This window comes from Gopherus flavomarginatus, chromosome 7, assembly GCF_025201925.1.
Source record: "Gopherus flavomarginatus isolate rGopFla2 chromosome 7, rGopFla2.mat.asm, whole genome shotgun sequence".
NCBI lineage: Eukaryota > Metazoa > Chordata > Testudines > Testudinidae > Gopherus > Gopherus flavomarginatus.
This window is the reverse complement of record NC_066623.1, coordinates 108,571,073-108,593,049: the sequence shown is the minus strand read 5'-3', so window position 1 is coordinate 108,593,049 and position 21,977 is coordinate 108,571,073. Positions and strand designations below refer to the sequence as shown.

The window sequence follows — 21,977 nt, the reverse complement described above, 5'->3', positions numbered from 1 at the left end:
AAACAAAACCAATTGGCAGGCAGACTGATCACTGGGATGCCGATAGGCAGTAAAATATTATTTGAAATAATGTGGCAAACAATGGGGGAATTAACTGAAACACTGACAGTTTCATCGTGCTCAAGGCAGAATATTCCATCACTATAGAAACGTCAGTAGTATACCACTGAACTATTTGTAACAAAAAGGGGGTTTCTGCCCAAGGGACCTACCACATAAATACAGACAATACTGTGACTTTACCACAGCCCTGAGCAAGGGGTGATGTGTAAGTTGTATCAATTCATAAGTGTCCCTAGGAGTCACTGGGACTCAGACATACCCCATGAGACACAATTCCTCCCCTACTTCCTTCCTGTCCGCCCCCCAGAGGGCTACAAGGGGGAGTAATTTACTGCCGGTATATATAAGGCTGCTGGTTTAGCTACTGATGGGTGAGATGGGAGTCCACCCATTCCTTGTCGTCCGGCTACGTGGAGGGAGTAAGTAGATGAATTGCCACACTGTCTCCTACACAACTGGATCTGAGATTCAGGTAGTCTGCACAGGTGTGTAAGAGAGAATTGTACTCCTCTGTTTAGGTGCACAGTCCGTGTCATTGGCCATGCACAGCAAGGCCCCACACTCAATGTCATGGCATTCCTGTATCTGTATTGTGATAACTTTTGAACACTGCATCCAATCAATTTCAAAGTTTCAGGGACTGGTCTAGGCATCAATTGGCAGTACCCTGCTGATAACCAGGACTTAGAGGAAGATATCAGGCCCACAGATTGCCTGACGTTGCAAGCAGAACTGCTCTGGCACCCCCTAATGCTGCCTACACGTATCACAGGCTGCATGGGGAGATGGTCTATAGTGAAGCAGATCTCAGTGGGCCAAGCTGTGTGCTAACGGTTGCCAGTGTGCCAAGGTCACCAGCCCACCCTGCGTGGTAGGAGTCTGGGGTTAGGGCTGGTGGCTGGTCAGGGATCTGGGGCTCCCACCAGTGTCTGGGGCAGCCACGCAGTGGGGGTCTGGGCAGCGGCTGGCCCCATAAGCTCTAGGTGCTGGGACAGCTAGCACACCCAAGCGGGGTCCGAGGCAGGCAGCTGGCTCCAGGAACGAGGGCAGCCACGCGGCGGGGGTCCAGGGCAAGCAGCCCCATGGCCCTGCATGGTGGGGGTCCGGGGTCAGGGCAGCTGCATGGGGGCCTGGCAGCTGGCTATCCCCACCAAGCCTCATGGGGTCTGGGGTGGGCCACGACAGCCATCCCCACAGCGGGGATCCGGGGTGGGGGCAGCTGTGCAGCAGCAGTCCAGGGTTGGGGCAGCCGTGCAGCTCCAGGTGGTGGGGATCCGGGTCTGCCAGCCACCCAGCCCCAGAGGACAGCCACATGGCAGGGGTCTGGAGTTGGGGCAGACAGCCCTGCCCCTCAGGGGTGGGCCGCAGCAGGCAGCTGGCCCTGCAACAGGGGTCCGGGGTCAGGGCAGCTAGCCTCGTGGTGGGGTCTGAGGGCCAGGCAGCAGGGGTTTGGAGTCAGGGCAGCTGGCTGGCCTGGCCAGCCTGATGGAGTTCAGGGTGGGCTGTGGTAGGCAGCTGTTCCCATGGCAAAGGTCTGGGCAGGTGGGTGGTGGGGATCTGGGCAGCCACACGGCTACACAGGGGGGGGGTTCGGGTCTGCCAGCCAGCCCCAAAGGGTCTAGGGCAGCCGCGCAGCATGGGTCCAGGATAGGAACAGCCCCGCTGCTGGGGTCTGGGGGAGGCGGCCAGCCCCACAGGTCTGGGGGCCTGGGCAGCCAACCAGCTCCGCATGGTGGGGGTTCAAGCTCAGGGTCCGGGCTACCGCTGCCCTGCCCCCTGCCGCCCAGATAACACATTGTGGGCCACACATGCGGTCCGCCGTGTGTGATAAGTTGAGAACCACAGCTGTAGAAGTAAGAGAACTTTATAGGACACACTTTGAGGGATGTGTGGCAAAGGGCGAATGGTGATAATGGGGGAAGCAATAACCTGAAGAGGTGGTGAGAGCAGGTCAAGCGAGGACCTAGAGTTGTGGTGGGGAAGAGATACTGTTTATAATGAACCTACAGTTTCTCCACAAATATCTGCCCTGGAAAGAGAAGGGACCCTGGTATGTAAGTAAGTCATTCCCAACCACAGTTTGAGGAGGAGGGTGTGAAGGAGGGTTCTGGTGGGGAAAGGGTGTGAACTAACAGCAGATTAATATGCTGCTCTCTGTCGCTACAGACGCAATAGTGTGCTACCCTCTAATAATCTTCCCCTAAGCCCGTATAAAGGGAGTGCTGGGGGATGATAGGCAGGTTACCTACATAAGAGCGCAATTTAGGTGCACCAGCCAGGCTATAACTCTCAATTGGTAAATGAGTATTAGGTAGAGATCATGAATGAGAAAAACAGGATTCTTGTTGCTTGAAGCTATATTGCAATGGAAATTCCACCTATTAAAAAAATCACTACACTAAAAACAAAAAACCTACACTCCATTAGTGATGTTGGTAGCATCTCTATCTTTTTTTATCAGGAATTTGGAGCAATCAAATTTTTGAATTGCTCCGCTCCACCTCCGCTCTGACTCTGTGCTCCAACTCAAATTAATTTTTAACCAAATAAAAAAGTGCATACTGTAATTTTGAAAGCATTTTTATTCAGACTTTTAAAACAATTTAAATATCATCAATGATACAAACTAGAATCATTCATAATTCATTCTGTAAAAAATTATTGCAGCAATCAAGTCATCTTTCATAGGCTGCCGCAAATCATTTAAAATGAACTTTAAAGTTGAAAACAGTCGCTCTACACTAGCTTGAGTTGTTGGCATGCTTGAAGCAATTCTACAGGCAGCCTGAATGCGGTGTGGGTAGCTGTGAATGGCCTCAAAAACAGACTTAACTTTTAGCCTACCAATAGACTCCATCGCCTCACAATCTTCCCAAAAGTTTCTCTCGAATAATGCTTCATTACAATTATGAATCGCAGAAACTCGCTGGTGTCTCTCTTGTTTATCCAATTCCTTTTCGAAGTCATCATCTTCTGAAGAATTGATGCTTGAATTATCTCCACTCCCCCGTGATGGTTGAAGACATCTCAGGGATGGACGCTCGAACAAGTTCAGAGTGGAGATGGAAGTTTGAGAACAACCTGCTATTTCTGAAGGATGTGAACTTTCAGAAACCGCAAATTCGATTGCTGACTCCTTTTGTTGTGTTTTGTTTTCTTCAACCTCTTTCGCCAAGTTCAAATGTAGCAACAGATTTTGTTTTTCAAGTCGTCGAGCAATATCAAGGAGGCCTTCCTTTGCCTTTGGTATTTCCCTTGAGGTAAGAAGAATCCGATACCGTGGGTCAACATAAACTCCAGCAAGAAAATGAATATTGTTAAAAAGCTTCTCTTCGTGTTTCTGCATGGAGGATAGAATTCCTTCTGCAATCTGTCCACCATTTCCTTGCAAGAATTTTGACAGTTTTCGCCACTCCTTCATTAAAACTCCGGGGGTTACATTAACAGCTTGAAGATTCATGGTTGTTTGGTTTGGCTTTGCCAAAAGGTCTCGCAGGTTCTTCACTTCGTCCCATTCAGCTTTTGTTAACTTGAGTTCTCTTGTTCCAGCAGCAGCCATTTGTTCACAGTAAGACTGAAAAACGAGAAGCTGATCAATCATCGCAAATGTTGAACCCCAGCAACTCACAGTATCCAATGATTGAGTTACCCCATGAAGATCAAGCAGAACACTTCGAATACTTGGGGTTTGTAGTTTGACAACAACTTGTCGAACTTTTGCCAGAAATTTCTTTGCATGTTCTTTGTTCAGTCCATCCCAGATTGCCAACTGAAGAGTGTGAATACCACTCCTCATCAGTTGGACTTTTGAGTCTTCCTCATAAAGCCATGTTGGAAGTATGAGGCTAGGATCATTAACCCATTGTGCAGCAGCATCCATGATGTTGAGTTCGATTTCATCCATTCCTTTAGTTCCTTCATCAGGCAAAATAGCTTCAGTTCTGTCCACATTCCTGTTCTCAGAGGTAGAAATGGTTTCATCGTCCTCGCTGAAATTTTTGACGGCATACGTCATGTTTGCTGCATTGTCAACACAGATGCTCAGCACTTGCATTTCACTAATCCCAAATTTTTCTAAAATAGCTTTTACTTGACTTTTCACATACAAAAAATTGTGACGCCCTTCAGTGTCGATTATGTCCAAGGTTTTTACCACAGTTTTATCTTTTCCTTCTTCGTAGTACTGAGCATTGATTGCAAGGAAATTTCTGTTTCCACGGGTTGCTGCATCCATTTTCAGGTAGCACAATTTTTGCTCCAAAGCTTTCTTGAGCTCTTCGCGACCAGATTCAGCTGTGCTGACAACTAAATGATGAACTGCATCATGCCCCGTCGAAATGCCAAGCTGCCGACCCATTTCACCTGCAATTTTTTGGAATCCTTTGTTCTTTAGCCTGAAGGTAGTGAGTGGTGTTGAACTCAAGCAAACCATTTCCATCAGCCCTTCACGGAAAGTATTAGCATTCATGGTGACTGTAACCTTTGAGGACTTCGAATATGAGTCAAGTTTTGTTTGCTCAATTTTGGGTTTCTTTTTAGATGAAGCTCCGCAAAAAATATTTTCTCCAGGAGTTTTCAAAGAGCCAGATGAATGTCGTTTAGCTGCGTCAGCTTTCTGTTTTGCCTCATCTTCCTGGTCCTTTTTGGTAACCAGAGCTGCATAGTTTTCAGGATGGTTACGTTTTACATGCCGCCAAAGGTTGAAACTTTTCACGGCACTTGCTTCACTTGTCTTGAAGCTACATGGTTTGAACTCACCATTCACTTCCTTTTCCACCTTGCACGTTGCTGATTTCTTCTTTGCTTTTCCCAAAAGCCCAAATTTGGGCTTTTCAAATTCAAAAGTAAAGACGTCATTGAGATCCTTTTCCGTAAATCGGCTATCAATCATGGGGGGCAGATTTGATTTTTTTGTTGAAGCCATGGCCAAATCTTCTTGTGCTGCTACTGCATCCAAATGTTTCTTGCTACAATCTTCAAAAAGCAATGAACAAGAGCATTACATTTTTTTTTTTTATAATGTACCTGCTTGAAATATCTTAACCACTTACAGTACTTCGAATTTATTTTGGATTTTCTGGACAAAAATGATCAAATTTTTTTTTAAACAAAAAAATAAAATAAAATATACTTTAATACTAAAACATGTTTCTTGCAGTTTTAATGAAGTATTTTTAATATACATAATATAATTTATTTATAAATTGCAAGTTAGTTTTTCTTATGAAATTTTGTGGTAAAAATATTTGAAATATTTTTCAAGTTTTTAATTCATCTCTCAAAAACACTTTAATATAGATATATCAATGAAATTTAGTATGTGCCGCAGCATTAGTATGTGCTATCACTGTTCTGCAACATTAACTGTTGGGAAGTAACGAGGCTACACGTTACAAGGTTGAAAATAAACTTTAAACGGGAAAGCAGATTCAAATTGCAAGCACAGTCCCTTTAGTAAAGGGAGCAATTTTTAGGAAATATATTTTTCCTTCATCAGCCTGAATAGAATATATAAGATAGAACCTGTTCTTTGCTCTATCCTGTATGTTTCCAGCATGATGAATGAAACATATTTCTGGAAATTTGCTCTCTTTACTAAAGAGACTGTGCTTGCAATTTGAATTTGCTTTCCCGTTAAAGTTTATTTCCAATGTTCTATCATATACCATTCAAATAAAGTTATTTAAACTACAGGCATTGTGAACTGGGGGAATGGGCCAATTTTATTTAATATTTTGTAAATCTTTGACTATTTAACAGATATGACCCTGGAATATGATTTAATGCTAAAACATGCATTAAAATAGTACTCTTAATTTATTTTGTATAATTAACCGTTTCCAAGAAAACCGTTTAAAAATTTTAATCGCTTAGATGCTTAGAATTATAAAAAAAATTTACTTCTTACTTTTTCAACTTTGGAACCATAAAGTTTAAATTAATAATTTTTTGTTATTGCGTTTATTATGGAACATAATATTACCCTCTAGACAGGGGCAGTCGACGACAAGCCTTTCTTGAAATATGAAATAAAAATGACCAAACGCCAGTTCAGGATGCCTATGGTTTAAATAATTTTGGATAATGTAATATGATAGCACATACTAATGCTAAGACAGACATAATTTCATTACTTTATATTAAAAAGTGTTTTTGAGATATTAATCAGAAATTAACATTTCATCACTTCCCTGAAGGAACTGTAGCTCCCTTAAGAAGAATTTTATGACGTGTTCACAAATGTTTTTTCTTAAAATGACCTAAGGATTCACCCCCAAAGTTGTGCTGGACATTTTCCAATCACTCCTGATATATCACAAAAGTTACTCCTAATTTATGCAAAATGTTTACTGTATATTTACATGCCTGCTGCACGTGACTTTTTCAGTAAATTTAAAATTACAAACAACGCTACCAAAAGACCGCTGAACAGATGACATATAAAATAAGTCCACCAGAGTGATATGGGAGCATGTACAAATGAACAAATGTACTGGTAACGGGAGCCTGTGTGAGAAATGAGCTTAAGTGGTTAAAATCTCTTGCGATATCTTAATAGATCAATAAACAAACTTTTTTTCCGATATACCTGTTTGTGATCTTAAATGTTGCGTCTTGAGTCACACTTTTCCATAATCACAGCACTCAGCGTGTCTCGTTGATAAACCCTTACAAAAGAAGTATCAACACATACTAATCTATGCGAGCACCTACTCGCCTAACCTTGGCACAAGGGTGGGAGCAATTTGCAGTGTTGCCGGATGTCTGATAATTATCCGATTCTTTAATAAAACATCTCTGAAAAACATTGTAATTTTGTATCTCTACATTAAATCTTTATTTCAGCTGAAGTGAGAATAACGGACATATTATGTAAAGTAGTAATGTAGAAGTTAATATCAATTGTTATATCATCTGAAACTTTTTGGCACCTTTATGACTTTCTTACTAAATATCATTCATTTTGGATTGAAAATGGAACAAACAAAAAAAAAACTGAAGCAGTCAAGATTTTCTGTGCTCTGGCTCCACTCCAGCTCCGGGCAAAAACCTGCAGCTCCACTGCTCCGGGCTCCACTCCAAAGCCCTGCTTTTTATACTAAGCTCATCCATCCATCTATTCTATTCTGTCACTGCAGAATCTGGGCACTTTGTGCGTATTTAAAAATAAAACAAGTTTTCCCTCTCTCTCTTCCTTTCCAACGTGTTGGAGAAATAGCTGAATTAGTTTATAGTGGTAACTAAGTTTTGAGGCAGAGGATCAAGAGAAAGTTTCTAGCTTCCTGCCTTGATTTCCCATACACTTCTCATCTCTTGTTTATAGGAATTATGCAACTTGTCATGCCCGAAACTGGACGACTGCAGCTCACACTTCTGGAGACTGACTAATCTCTGTGAAGGTCACTCATCACAGTGTGAAACCTTTGGGAGAAATGTAAGTAAATTCACAAGCAGCACACCCACAGTCCCTGCCCTAAAAGCCCATCATGTTTGCATTCTATGTTCACCAAATCACTGTATGAAGGCTGAGGGGAAAAAACCCACTAAATAATAGCCAACAAGCAGATCTACAAACCCTATAATCAGTTACCTATAAAAGTCTGCTTTAATCATCTTCAGGAATAATTACATTTTTTAAAGTGACCATTCTTTTCTCCTGGAGAGATTTACCCAATCATTTCTAGTAGAAGCTGGTGGGTGACTGTCATAGCTACTAGGTGGTTTCATTACAGCCAGGATATTATGTCACACTAATTTACTACTGGTGCTATGGTAACACCATGAGTCACCCACCAGAAATGGAGCCCCTTTAGTAAGGCACTAAACCTATAGAAGAAAGCATGGTCCCCTGCCCCAAAGTTCTTAGAATTCAACTGAAGGACAAGGCACAAGAAATGAGTATAACTATTACAGGAGTGAGTTGGGATGAGGGAATTGGAAATAAGATCACTTTACAACCTATATGTACAGAAATTATATTTCCTGCTTCCAGAATACAGCCACTTTTGATTTGGAATACAGCCGCTATTTTATACAGCTCACAGGAACCCTACATAGCAATTTAGAATAATATCCCACTGAAATGGCACAGGGAGCTTTAGGAGGCAGAATGCAGAGGCTAACACCCCAATCTTGATAAAAATTCCATGGGGAATTGGCTCAGTTTTAACTGAGAGAGGACTCTGTAGAACAGAGGGTGGGCAACCTTTCAGAAGTGGTGTGCCGAGTCTTCATTTATTCACTCTGATTTAAGGTTTCGTGTGCCAGTAATACGTTTTAACATTTTTAGAAGGTCTCTTTCTCTAACTCTATAATATATAACTAAACTATTGTTGTATGTAAAGTAAATAAGGTTTTTAAAATATTAAAGAAGCTTCATTTAAAATTAAATTAAAATACAGAGCCCCTCAGACCAGCAGCCAGGATCCAGGCAGTGTGAATGCCACTGAAAATCAGCTTGTGTGCCGCCTTTGGCGCCCGTGCTATAGGTTGCCTACCCCTGCTGTAGAACTAAAGACAACTATTAGAAGTGACAGTGTAAAATGCAAACATGATGATACAAAAAGATTGTCCTTTAGTTTAAGTGACTAATAAAGTTCAATCACCGACTCTTTCAGCACCTTGCACATGGGATGCTTGCTCACGGTCATTCGAGGTCTCATGACAATCCTTCTTGCCCAATTAGAGTCATTAATCTACATTTCTTGCTCAAATTCCAACTTAGGGACAAAAATTGATTTCTACCCATCTAAATTCACTTTGGTTCAAATGGAAAAGCTGTCATACATCTGTTTTTGGAAGGGGAGATGAAGATTTGTACTGATATTATAATAATGGCTTTTATGCCCCACCCCAGAGGAAGTTATATCTTAGAGATGGGAGAAATGAAAAGCTCTCTCCCCATGGATAGCTGTAATGTTGTCAAGTTATTCCAGTGCTTGTCAAAAGTGATACATGCATTACAAAACATTGGTAAGTTAGCAACAAATTCTATCAGAGAGTGCTGTCTGCAAAGCTCATTTAGGGCCTACCTTCAAATGCCTGCTTTGACAGGATGAGCACCCTGAACTCCACCAAAGTCATCTTGTAGCACTGGTCCCTTGAAAGACTGCACTGTATCTGGCTATTGAAGCAAGTGTGTTACTGGGAGGGGAGCAGTTTGTGTTGCAATAGTAACTTATTTTAGTTTAAGTGGATGAATTTTACACAAGATAGAAGCATTTTTCATCTCACTGATTAATGTTTAAACTACACAGCAGGAACCTAGTTTTCAAGTAACCTACCTCTGACAATGCTTAATTTGTGAGGTGAGAGAGGTGGCTTGGGAACTGCATCTTTCTTTTTTTTGGTTGCAACTCCTGTGACGCTTCTGTTCTTGAGAACATCTGTTCCCCAAATCATTACCGCTAGGTTTTTTGTATACTTTGAATCTCCTTGTGTTACTTGCAGCTGGTGCCATTTCTCCTCATCTACCCAGATTCCACTGCCCAAATGGACCTAGAAAGCAGTAGTAAAAAACAAAACAACAACTTAGCCCACAGTGTCCAAGCACCTGTATGAACACTAGTATTTGGTACTATAATAATAGTAATTAAGACTAAGCAAATTCAGTTTGTCTAGCTTTGAACCCTGTCCAACACTGAGTCAGTAAGTTTGAGCCAAACTCTTACTTTTTGTTTTTCCACTTTCCTTTGTTTTTCTAGTCCTTTTACTCTTAACTCCTTTTTTTCCCCCCCATAGACTATGATAAAAGGACCAGAAATAGGACAGAGAAAAATTATAATTAGCAAGTATATCTAGTACTCTCTATATGCACTGTATTCAAGCCAATCACTTGTGCCAGCTTAATTTGGGGGGGGGGGGAGAGAAAAGAAAAATGTTCTAGTCTTAGTACATAGCACAGGCTTCCCTTTTGCCAGGAGAACCCAATTTACTCAAATCATGCTTTGGGAGGTGGTGGGGAGGGAAGCACACTATGGGCCAAATTCTGGTCCCACTGAAGTCTGCGATAAACCTCATGTTGACTTCAACTGGAGCTGGATTAGGCCTCCTGTTTAAATTAGAAGGGTGGTGGTTGGTGAGGTGGAAGGAGGAGTTCAGCACTCCAATTAATTGTTAACCCTTTGAACCCAGAAGACTGCATGCAAGCTTCCCAAAACCCAATTCCATCAATGAAGTTTGTCCATTCCTAATAGCTACAACTGAACTACTATTTATGGAGAAATGCAACAATATTTCTGTAATACTGGAAAAGGAAAAGGGAAGGAAGAAAGGAGCTTCCTTCCTTAGAATTTTCATATGTACAAAATCCTAAAGGGGGGTGGGAGGGGGAATAATAGACAAGTACTGTGACAGCGCAAGTTCAGTTTTCACAAAAATTGAGAATTTTTGTTTAAACTTTTACATCATGAAAAAAGGAAAAATAGTCTTAACAGTAAACTTAAGTTTGATTTTTTTTTACATCTTTCATGTTCAATTATCTAAAATTTTATCTATGTTTCTCATAAAAGATCTGCATTGCACAGCTCACACATGCAAAGAGTCTTATTACGTTCACTGAAAATGGGCAAAGACATTTTTAAAATTTCATAGGTCCAACCTCTGAGTCTCTGTTCAATCAAAATTCTCAATGACTTCAACTGGAGTCTTTCCTGCATTAGGACTGCAAGCTATTGCCTGAAAATGATTTTTATTATAAGTGTCTTGGACATGGTGTATTCGGCCTTTGTGGCTCCCTGCTGGGAGCTCTGTGGTCCTACTACACCCCATCCAAGTAGCAGCAAGCTGAAACAAAAAGAGCAGCAAACCTTGCCCACAGAGGAGGCTCTAGAGTAGCCATTTTGGAAACTAGAGAGACCTGGTCCTCCAAAAGCTAGAAAGGCAAGCAACAGCCAGCCAAGGCCCTGGTGACCCAAATAAAAGGAGCTGCCTGGCCTTAGCAGTCCTGGCCAAAGGAACTTGAATAGCCAGAGTTTGTTTTCTGACTGTGTTTTGCATAGCTTGCTTTGAATGGAGGGAGGGAGGGAGGGGGAGGGAGAGAGAGAGAGGACCTGAGATAAGGGTAAAGCTAAAGGGCCCAGATGGGAAAACACTAAGGGAAGAAGCAGAAAAAAAATGAATCAAAAAGTATGTGGCCACTGTGTATAGAGTTCCTGTGTTGGAACTCATAGTAGTGGGCGGGCCCAGGTTCCTCTACTGGCCACAGATAAAGTGGTATAAACCCCAAGGAAATGATGGAGCTTGTTTATGAGCCTGAACAAAAGGCTGAATTTAAAGGACCCCAGAGATGGGGCTGAAGACCCCAGCAAGGGCAAATAGACTGTTTATTTATTGGACTCTAATACTCCAGGAGGAGTTCATTTGGGCTTTGTGTATTGGCCAGAGGCCAAGCCATGGAAGACCCACCAAGACTGGCTGGCAGGCAGACTGCAGGAGGCTCCAGGGATGAAAGGACTGCAATAACTGTTTCTGGGAGAATTCTGCACCAAAAAATTAAAAATTCTGCACACAATATTTGAAAATTCTGCAAAATTCTGCATATTTTATTTGTCAAAACAACATAATATAATCATGCCGGTTACAATTATTTTGGTAATTATTTCAAAATATCTGTCAGCAAGTATGTCTTTAACAAAATGGACAAAAAATATTCTGGTAATTTTTTTTTTTTTTTTTTAAGACAGGTTCCTTACTAGGCATATTAATACAGAACTTTGTGTAATACATTTAAATTACAATACAGAACTGTATTTCCTGAACTTGTCAGAAGCACTGAAAAGGCTTGTGGGAGTCAGGGGTAACAGAGGAACTGAGGGAGAGGCAAGGCAACTAGGAGTGAACCTGGAGGGTGCTGGGTGTGGGTGGGAGGTTTTTCTTGGGGGGGTGGAGGGGGCAATTATTAGGGTGTTGGGAAGCTTCCCCCATGAAGACCCTGGCTGACCCCAAGCCTCTCCCATTCAGTCAGGCACATTTTCCCCGTTCCTGAACCCCTCATCCCCATGGGTCTCTGCAGCCCCCATCCCGTCCCCACTAGCTCCTAAGCCTATGTTCCAGTCTGTCTCCTCCACTCCCCATAGCCATTCTGAACCCCACAGCAGCCCTTTGTGCTCCACTCTGTCCTAACCTGGCTCCACAGGGTGATGTTATGAACTCAACTCCTGGGGCAATTCTGCAGCACTGGGCATAGAATTTTGTGTTTTGCCCCAGACATGCTGCAGTTCTGCCTTTTGCCCACCAGAGGCTGCTGTGGCGCCAGAACGGCCACGCTGGCTGTTTTAGCATTACAGCAGACTCTGGTGGGCAAAAAGCAGAACTGCAGCACTTCTGGGGCAAAATGTTTTTTACGCGGGAAAATACAAAATTATGCAAGACAGATTAATTGTGTGTGTCCGCAGATGCATAGCACTCCCCTAGGAGTAAATACCGCACCCAGCTGTAAGGGGGAAAATCAAGAGATGACTGTCTCTTTGCAGTGTCCTTAAGCAGCACTGTTTGAAACCTTAACTGTAGAAATATTAACGTTCTAGATACTGATTGCCATCTAGCAATCAAGTAAAGAGTCTAGCTTTCTTAAAAGCATGAACACAAGCAAGTTGCCTCTTCTGTATATAATTTCTTCAGACAGAGGTGAAATTGCAAAAGGCAGATTATAGTTTGTTTTTTAAATAGTCATGCATAAAAATATTCCTTTCATGACCAGATATTGTAAAGAATGTTACAACATAGGTGGCCAAACAAAACAAAACAGATGGACAGACAAACAAGTTACATAATCCTCAATACATAAATTACTTCCTTCTCCCCACTCTGATCAGTCTCTATATAATTACAATTTATTTATTTGTTTTAAAGCACTCTTTCGGTTCCATCCCCATAATCTGTAAAACAACTCCATTCATAGCCAGCAGCTAGTGCTCAGAACTCAGATGATTTTGGATTTTCCAAGACTAAAATACAGATACCTTGAAATAAGAAATACAATGTAGTTTAGAATATTTCAAGAAGATTTAAAACAAAAAAATCAGTAGCATTCTGAAGTGCTGAATTCTGGGTTTGACTACTAAATGAAAACCAGAAAGCTGAATGCTTCATTTTATCAAAAAGTGAAGTATAGTGTATTCCAAGTTATAGCTAGCTGGCTCCATATTAACATGCATAGATGCCTTAGTCTCTTTCCAGGCCTTAAGTACATCATGTATTCCTGAGTTTTTACTTAAAATGTTTTAAAATAGCCCATTATAACACACATTTTTTAAAGATTCAGGTTTCAAAGAGAGTCTGCATTCCTGAGAGCTTTTCATTATTCGAAGGAATTGTTATTGTTGGTATTAAACAGAGGTCTGTGGTTATAGCAGATCACTTCACCACAGGAATCCTAGGTTCTCTTTTATATTTCCAGCTCTGTTACTAACTTGCTGTATATTCTCAGGCAAGTAACTTATTCTCCCACCCTCTTTATACCCTTCTGTAAAACTGGCATGATAATACTTATCTACTTCTCTCAGAGGTACTGCTGTGAGACCTAATGAAATCAGTTTTTGTAAGTATTTTGTGATCTTTGGATGACAGGCACCAACAAAGTGTAAGATCCTTTGCCTGTTGAAGTCAATGGGAACTTTACCACTGAAATCACTGAGCACATGATCAACCTCCAAGAACAAAACAAACCACAAGAACAGAATACTTTAGTAACCATGACAACATGAACAATGTATCTGACTAACACACACCACACACACTTCTTTAATGCTGTCCTCTCTTTTGGGATACAGAAGAGTTTCTCTGACATGAGTGAGAATCCTACCATGATCACATCCAATACCACCAAGTGTGAAGTTTGTAAAATAGCCTTTCTACAACTCCATGGCAGTTCAGGTTAACAAAAAGAATGGTATGAATTAGTGAAAATGTTAAAAACTGGCCACCTTAAGTGTGTCACTATAATGTATCAGTTGTTTTCAAATGGTTACTGGGATTTAGATTGTTGTAAACAAAGTGTTTTGATATCTCTGTTAAAATATAGAACAATGAATTATTATTTTAACTTCATATTCAAGGGACGTGTCAAAAACCAGATGCAATCAATAGTGTGATGTTGATTTTAAGGTGAAATAGAATGTGCTATGTTTCTCTGCCACTGTAACTATGTTAAATAATATTTGGTAGCTAAAAGGAGCACAGTGGAGCCTGATGTGACTATTGCTTTCTAGAGGTTCTCCAATTCCGGCACTAATAGCATAGACATCCCAAGAATGGGAATCTGCTGAGTATGGTATAATTTCAGTGGATTTACATAAACACTAAAGTTTATCCATTGTGTCCTTTTCTGTATATTGACTGTGTGCATTCACTTCAAAAGTATCATTGATCATCTTACCACCAATTATCAGTTTCAAATATGGTACATATTTGTATAATTGTCTTTTACTTAAGGATTAGTACCCGCAACCCCATGCTGTCACATAGGTGTAATTCATAAAATCATAAATGTAAAAAAGTTGAAAACAGCTGAGAACTTAAAAACTGGACAGTAACAAGTTATGAACCTCCAGTGATGACAGAACCCGGTAAACAACAAGAGCTCTCAACCATGTTTGTAGTTGTTTCCATCACCTCACACTAAATCAACAAACATTTTAGATACTCAGAGTGATGTTTGGAGTTGTGGTGTGTGCTGACTATGCTGTTGAATGGAGGGCTGTGTTGTGCTGGAAGAGATGAATTTTTACACATTGTGAATGAAAGGTTTATGTTCTGATGAGGCATGTTTGGGGTTACTGTGTGTGCTGATTGCAGTGTGTGGGGGTGGTTGTGTTGATTTGTGTTTTGTGCAGGTGGCAGCTGCCAAAATCCACAGTCTCCCTGATACAACCAGTGAAACTGTTGCATTCAACTTGGCTATAGAGTAAAGGAGGCAATTGGTTGAGTTACCTCTGAGATCACTGTGGTCTAGAACTTTTGGCATGCCACAGATACAGGCCTTTCTCTAGCTGTACGCGGTATGGGTGTAATTTGTCAAGTCAAAATGACTGCGAATTTAAAAACTGGACGGTAACAGATCACAATACCCAGTGACACAGGTGCCGACTTTACTGGCGCTGGTGGGTGCTCGACCCCATTCTGCTGCCGGCCCCACCCTAACTCCACTCCTGCCCTGCCCGCTCCTGCCCCCATTCCAAACCCTTCCCCAAAGTCCCTGCCCCAACTCAGCCCCCTCCCTGCCCCTATTCCAACTCCTTCCCCAAATCCCCACCCCAGCCCTGCCTCCTCCTCCTCCGAGCACGCCACGCTTCCACTCCTCCCCCGTCCCTCCCGGAACACACTCCAGCTGTTTAGCAGCAGCAAGCGCTGGGAGGTAGGTGGAGGAACGGGGACGTGGCGCCATCTGGGGAGGCGGTGGTGAGATGGAGGGGGAAGCTTGACTGCTGGTGGGTGCAGAGCACCCACTAATTTTTCCCTATGGGTGCTCCAGCCCCGGAGCACCCACAGAATCGGCGCCTACGCCCAGTGATGATTCATCCTGATGATATTCTGAATAATAAAAAAAGAGCCACCAACCATGTTTGTAGCTATTTCCATCATTTCCTACCAACTCTACAGACATAAGCTTCAGAGTGACACACAGAGTGATGTTCCTGTAATCTTATTATACAGATACTATTGCACTTTGTGAAAACTTAGGAAAACACTAAACACAGTAATAGCTTACAGCAAAGATTCTAATGTCATGAAAGTTTGGTATGAAATCCAAGAACAGTTAAAGATTATTTATAAAGTATTTAGTTTTAAATACCTTTCCGTTCTCGAGAATATACTTGTCCATTACTGGAACAGGGGCAGGATAGTATGTTGATGTATTCGCTTCCTCACTGAATGTTTTCTGTATCTCAGGCTCAGGCTCAATTGATTCTGATTTTCCTTTTTCGAGTTCAATGGCAGGACCTACACAGTTAAGAAAAGAGATTGGTCTGCTATCCAAAAGAACATGAAATCAATCATTTTACTGAACAAAAAATGGTCAGCATAGACCACCACATTAGCCATGTTTGTTTTAGAATGGAAATGGGTCCAAAGCAAAACCCTTCATCTGAACAGTCCCCAATAAAATCGGGGTAAGAACTGAGGCTCTAATCCATTCCTGCTTTAAACACTTAACACTAAAGAATCATGCTTAAAAATAAGTGTGAGTACGGATAGTTCAAAGAATATGGGTGAGGTAGCTATAATCTGTACTCAAAGGAATGATAATGCAACAGAGTTGAACATATAAACCAGCGGCGGTAACAGTTATCCTTCAACTTAGAATTACTGTATAGTTACTTGGAAGATTATGTGTTATCTATACGTTTTCATGGAAAAAATTAAAAATATTTAAAACATTCTTTAAATAGGAGTATGTAAAATAAGAATGAATAGAAATTGTACAGATAAGTGAATGGACTTGGGATACTTATGCTAAAATGTCATGAATTTAAGGAACACCTAAGTGTTAGCACAACATACATCAGAATTTTGATTGCCTGATCAGCTACACTGATTTGTATTTTAAATGCAATCAACAAAAATTAAGTACAGTTTAAACAATGGAAGATTGCGCTAAGCAGATGTTTGAGGTTTCTAAGGAAGACAAATTAACTATTAATGACACCAGCTCTTCAGAATTTCCTCCCCCAGATCTGCTACTACAAAGTGATTCTAAAAGGGTCAAATAATACAATCTGTGAACTGGATTTTATGATGTCATCAGTTATAAGTGTGATAGCACCAGTAAATACAGTCTAAAGCTCCAATCCTGAAAGCATACGTGTGAGCAAGCCACCGGTACCACATGAAGCTCCATTCGAGACAATGTAGTTTTGTACAGGTACAGGTCAGTATAGTATCAGTTGCAGGATCACGACCGAAGGACCAGAGTAACTCTCATATTCCCTATAACTACACTATGATGGAGTGAGTTAGCATTGCATATCTAACATTTGAGTCTTGAATAACCAAAATAACTAATTTAATAAACTTAACTGTGGAAATGAGTCTCAGCAGTTGCCATCTCACTTTTTGCATACATAGCCCCAAGTTTTGTTTGCTCTAACCCAGCAAATCAGACTGTGGTTTCAGCTAATGGCAGTATAGCTGCTGGTACACTGGAAAAAAATAAATCTGTCTCTTGTATATTTCTTGGACATTCTCTGTATCTGAAACCATTATGGCATCCTTTACTCCTTATGCTGCACAGAATCATATGAAAGCTCAGTACGCAAAAATAGCAATTTCCCCATGTGGCTTAACATGGCTTGTACGAGACGTAAATATCAGTTATTTTGCACTTGGAGCTAGTGGGATGCATTTAGCTTATTGTCAAGGACCAAACATTCCAGTTCTTTGGACAACTCTATTCTGCAGTGACAACTATTGGGTTTCTTAGGAATTGAATGCAACTATGGTACCAATACAGAACCACAAGAAAGAAAGAACATTTGCATTATAGTTTCACAGCAGCATTCACAGACATCTGCAAAATCATACACAAGCAGACACTGATGTTGGCACCAAGTAAAGACTGAACAGTTCTATTTAAAACTGGCAAAACCACGCATAGCAGTAGATCATCTGCAAGACTCTCTTTTATGAATGGATGCAGTATAAGTGTTCAACCTCTTCCCACATTCTTTAATGAACTGAACAAGCAGGGTATTGATACACAAACTACCCTAAAGCAGCGGTTTTCAACCTGTGATCTGTGGACTCCTGGAAGTCCGCAGACTGTGTCTAAGGGGTCCATGAACAGTGATTATGAAAATAAAGTTTCAGATCCCAGAAAAGGCATTAAGAACATAAGAACGGCCATACTGAGTCAGACCAAAGGTCTATCTAGCCCAATATCCTGTCTTCCAATAGTGACCAATGCCAGGTGCCCCAGAGGAAATGAACAGAAGAAATAATCAAGTGATCCATCCCATCACCCATTCCCAGCTTCTGGCAAACAGAGCCTAGGGACACCATCGCTGCCCATTCTAGCTAATAGCCACTGATGGACCTATCCTCCACGAACTTATCTGCTTCTCTTCTGCCTGTTCTAGTCATGGCCTTCACAACAACCTCTGGCAAAGGGTTCCACAGACTGACACTGTGTGTTGTGTGGAAAAAAAAAAACAAACAAACTTCAGTTTGTTTTAAACCTGCTGCCTATTAATTTCATTGGGTGACCCCTACTTGTGTTATGAGAAGGACTAAAGAACACTTCCTTAGTTACTTCGTTTTTCTCATCAATCAAAAGTATGTAAATACCCACACCTACACGCCAAAATCCAGAAGTGTTGTCATTACCATAGAAGCCCGCAGTTTAGCCCCATTTCTCACGTTGTGTCAACTGCCATGCCGAGCACGTGCAACATTTACAGCTGAATTCTGTTCAGTTTTCAGTGTGAGACTTCTATCGTAGGAGTTTGCACACCACAGGTTGAACTTCCAAAAGGGCTACATCTCTATTCAAAATTGTTTAGGGGTCTGCACATGAAAAAAGGTTGAAAACCACTGCCCTAGAGATTGCCTTGACTATAGGCTGGGAAGAGAACATTCATGCCTTTTCTTGAGGCAAACTGTTCAGTGAGCTCAAGGAAAGTAATCCTCATGATGTACAATTCTGTGCTTTGAAGGAAAATTCAAGGCAAAAAAAAAAAAAAAAAAAAAAAAAAAACCTATGTTGAAGCATTTTCTTCCCAGAATGAAAAGTGTTTCTTGGTTTAAACATTTATGCTATTTTCTACTTGGAGGTTTTTTACTGTTTGTTTACAGCCAGTACATTGCCACAGCTGGGGTTTGGTTTCCAGATTTCCCTAAAGAAGAGTAACTGGTAAAAGTCCACTGTAGCAGCAAGTCTCAGGAGCCACAAAAATATCAAATTTAACTGATGCTTTATTGCTTGGAAGCCACAGACACAAAGCCTTAAAAATGCCTTATTTTATACTCTAAAAGCTTGCTCCCTCCCCTCCAAAAACCCATAAAGCTGCATCTAACTGGATAGGCTTCACAGTTCTTTTCACTAAGTACTAAAGACTGCATTTTCAGCACAGCATGTTGTGTATTAGACATGCAACTCACTCTATTGCTTTATTGCTAATGGGAGTTGCGTGCCTAATTTGCCATGCACCACACTTCAGAAAGTAAATTTAAAGTTTCTCTCTTTGTAGCTTTTTTTTGCTCTTTTTTTTTGTTTTTGTTTTTCTAAATAAAGGGAGGGAGGGAGTGAAAGAAATTGGCCATGGCTCCAGGGCTCAAAAATGCAAATATTTACTACATAATGATTATTTTAAAATACAGCAAAGACAGTTTTTAAGAATGTGAAAAGAAAGGAAAGAAACCTTTCAAGTTCACTCCAAATTTTTTGTTTTTCTTTACAGAGAGTGTTTCTGAATTAGTGGTTGCTCAAAATGGAACCACAGTAGCTTCAGCTGCAGTATCAACATATGCCAGGCTTTCCACAGTGTGTGGATCATCTCATTCTCTCAAAGACATTGCAGGCTTTGATGCTACTTGAGATGCGTGGAGGTGCATTGTTCAGCACTTCCTTTCTGTGGCAGGAAGTGTCTGCTTTTCCTCATGTCTACTAGAAAGGGAATGCACAGGATATTGAGGAATCTGGGAAATCTTGGATTTTTAGACACTGTTCTTGATTTGTTGCCGATTTAACTGTTGTTACTCATGGTGCTGCAGTAAATGTTCCTTGTTTGTTCAGTTCTCACTGCCATTTGCTTATAAGACTCTTTGGCTCTCTCTTTCACTGAAAGAGACAGTCCAGAAAGCAGCTGAATATGGCCATATGAGAATTCTTCTGGTGTGGGGTCTCCGCTGGTGCTGTACCAGCATAATCAGCTCCTCCTCCACTCCTCCAGTTTGGTTCCCAGGCAGGGATGCGGATGTGGCTGAAATTCGATGAGTTCCTGCTAGGCTTAGTTGGGGTAATGGTTCCATACTGACTGTAGCCATCCAGTGTAAATTGGAACAGCCTGGGGCTGCTCTTACCTATGTCACAACTCAGGATGACACAGACCCAGCCCCAAGAATGAGGGAGCTGTAACTAGATACGCTGGAAGATAAGCAAAGAATTTGGGTGAATATCTCCCTCTCTGTCCTACTGCAATACTAAGAATTAAGAGTACAGTGTGAAAACACGAACAAGTATAAGGCTGGCAGAACTAGCTAGAGCCATGCATTGGTTCTGGTAAGAGATGTTCTATTGGGAAGACTGCACACTACTGCTTCTAGGATCATCCTCGGACTTGATATGGACAATCATACTAAATTGTGCAGTGCTCAGGGGCGGCTCCAGGCCCCAGCACGCCAAGCGCGTGCTTGGGGCGGCATGCCACGGGGGGGAGCGCTCTGCCAGTCGCTGGGAGGGCAGCAGGCAGGGTGCCTTCGGTGGCATGCCTGCGGAGAGTCCGCTGGTCCTGCGGCTTCAGTGGACCTCTCGCAGGCATGCCTGCGGAGGGTCCGCTGGTCCCACAGCTCCACTGAACCTGCGGGGCCTGCGGGAGGTCCACCGGAGCTGCGCGACCGGAGAGCAGCAGAGCGCCCCCCACGGCATGACGCCATGCTTGGGGCAGCGAAACGTTTAGAGCCGCCACTGACAGTGCTTACCCAGTGTGAAGCCTTTTATCCTGAAACATTTTTATATTATTCAAATTCATATATCACTGGTGATCCAAACAATATTTGAAACTGGACTTCCAGAGGAGAAAAGTCAATGATTTGTCTACACTGGAATAAGAGATCCCTGGCATGACTGCGCCTGGCCCAGGTCAGCTGGACACTTGCTCGTGGAGCTCAGGAGATGGGATTAAAAATTGCTGTGCAGCTGTTCAGGCTCAGGCTGGAGCCTGGGCTCTGGGACCCTCCTCCCTTGTGAGGTCCCAGAGCCTGGGCTTCAGTCCCAAGCCCAAACATAAACATACAATTTTACAGCCCCATGAACCCAAATCAGCTGAGTCAGGTCAGCCATGAGTGTTCAACTGCTGTATAGGTGTTCCCAACATGTACTGGATCATACAGCCCCTTACATAAGGGCAAAAAATTGTGTCCAGTCAGGTGTATTACACAGAGGAGAGGGAAAGTGGTCAAAATAGTCTTTGCATGTGTGCAGAGGCCTAGCACAATATGATCCTGGCTAGAGAGATGAATGCCATGGCAGTGCATCCCCTCCAAGCAGCAGAGGAAATATCCATTGAACCAAATCCCTTGAAGACATGCAGCCTGTACTTTTTCCCCCACCTCTTTGCTTCCTGGAACTTTATGAGACATTGTGCCTCCATGAGACAGTGTTCTGCTGCACCACCTCAAACGAAAGGTTATGCCTTAACATCAGAATAGAGCCCTTAATAGTGCATAAAGAATAGCGAAATACTGACCATCTTATTCTCCTCCTGATGCATCTGAGGATGCTGCGTCAGCTATGGCAAGTCAGTTCCAAGGCCCTTGTGTAATAAATTGCAACTCAGTATAAAAATGTAAAGGGCTATGAACACTGATATTCACACTGTCAGTGGGGCAGCAAGTTCCAGTAACAGAGAAAGAAATTAACTGAACTTTCTTCTACACTTGGCCTTCAAGTTTAAAACATCAGCAATAATACACGTTTCCCCCAGCTGTGATTCATCCGTACAAAACAGCTGCCATCTCACACAAAGAAAGCGTAAGTCCCTAGGTGAAACAGAAATGCAATTAGTTTGCATTAACAGTAGCCTGCTAAAAGTATAACTTCACATAAATTATGTGAAATATGAAACTGTAGGTTCATGAACTCACCATAACAACTAAATATAAGTCCAAGACACTACCCTTTTTAAACTATTTTCATGGATAGCACATATTCACAACCATCATAACTAACCACTTCGTTTTGTTTGAGATCCCCCTCT

At 41.8% G+C, this 21,977-nt stretch overlaps 2 protein-coding genes across 6 annotated transcripts in view; both read right to left on the bottom strand.

Moving 5' to 3' along the window:
* The window catches only part of AGBL4 (AGBL carboxypeptidase 4), a 1,420,515-nt gene that overhangs the window by 522,697 nt on the left and 875,841 nt on the right, over positions 1-21,977 (bottom strand). The window lies entirely within an intron of this gene.
* Positions 1-21,977, bottom strand: part of BEND5 (BEN domain containing 5) — a 49,498-nt gene that overhangs the window by 1,581 nt on the left and 25,940 nt on the right. Inside the window, exons 4-6 of one of the 4 annotated variants that reach the window (XM_050961699.1) lie at positions 15,857-16,005; positions 9,348-9,561; positions 2,908-5,037 (exon numbers count right to left, since the gene is read on the bottom strand). In XM_050961699.1, the coding sequence (XP_050817656.1) occupies positions 2,908-5,037; positions 9,348-9,561; positions 15,857-16,005 (2,493 nt within the window). Of the gene's footprint in view, positions 1-2,627; positions 5,038-5,298; positions 6,732-9,347; positions 9,562-15,856; positions 16,006-21,977 lie in introns of those variants that run through there. The other 3 variants (XM_050961698.1, XM_050961701.1, XM_050961700.1) reach the window with 3 other exon arrangements.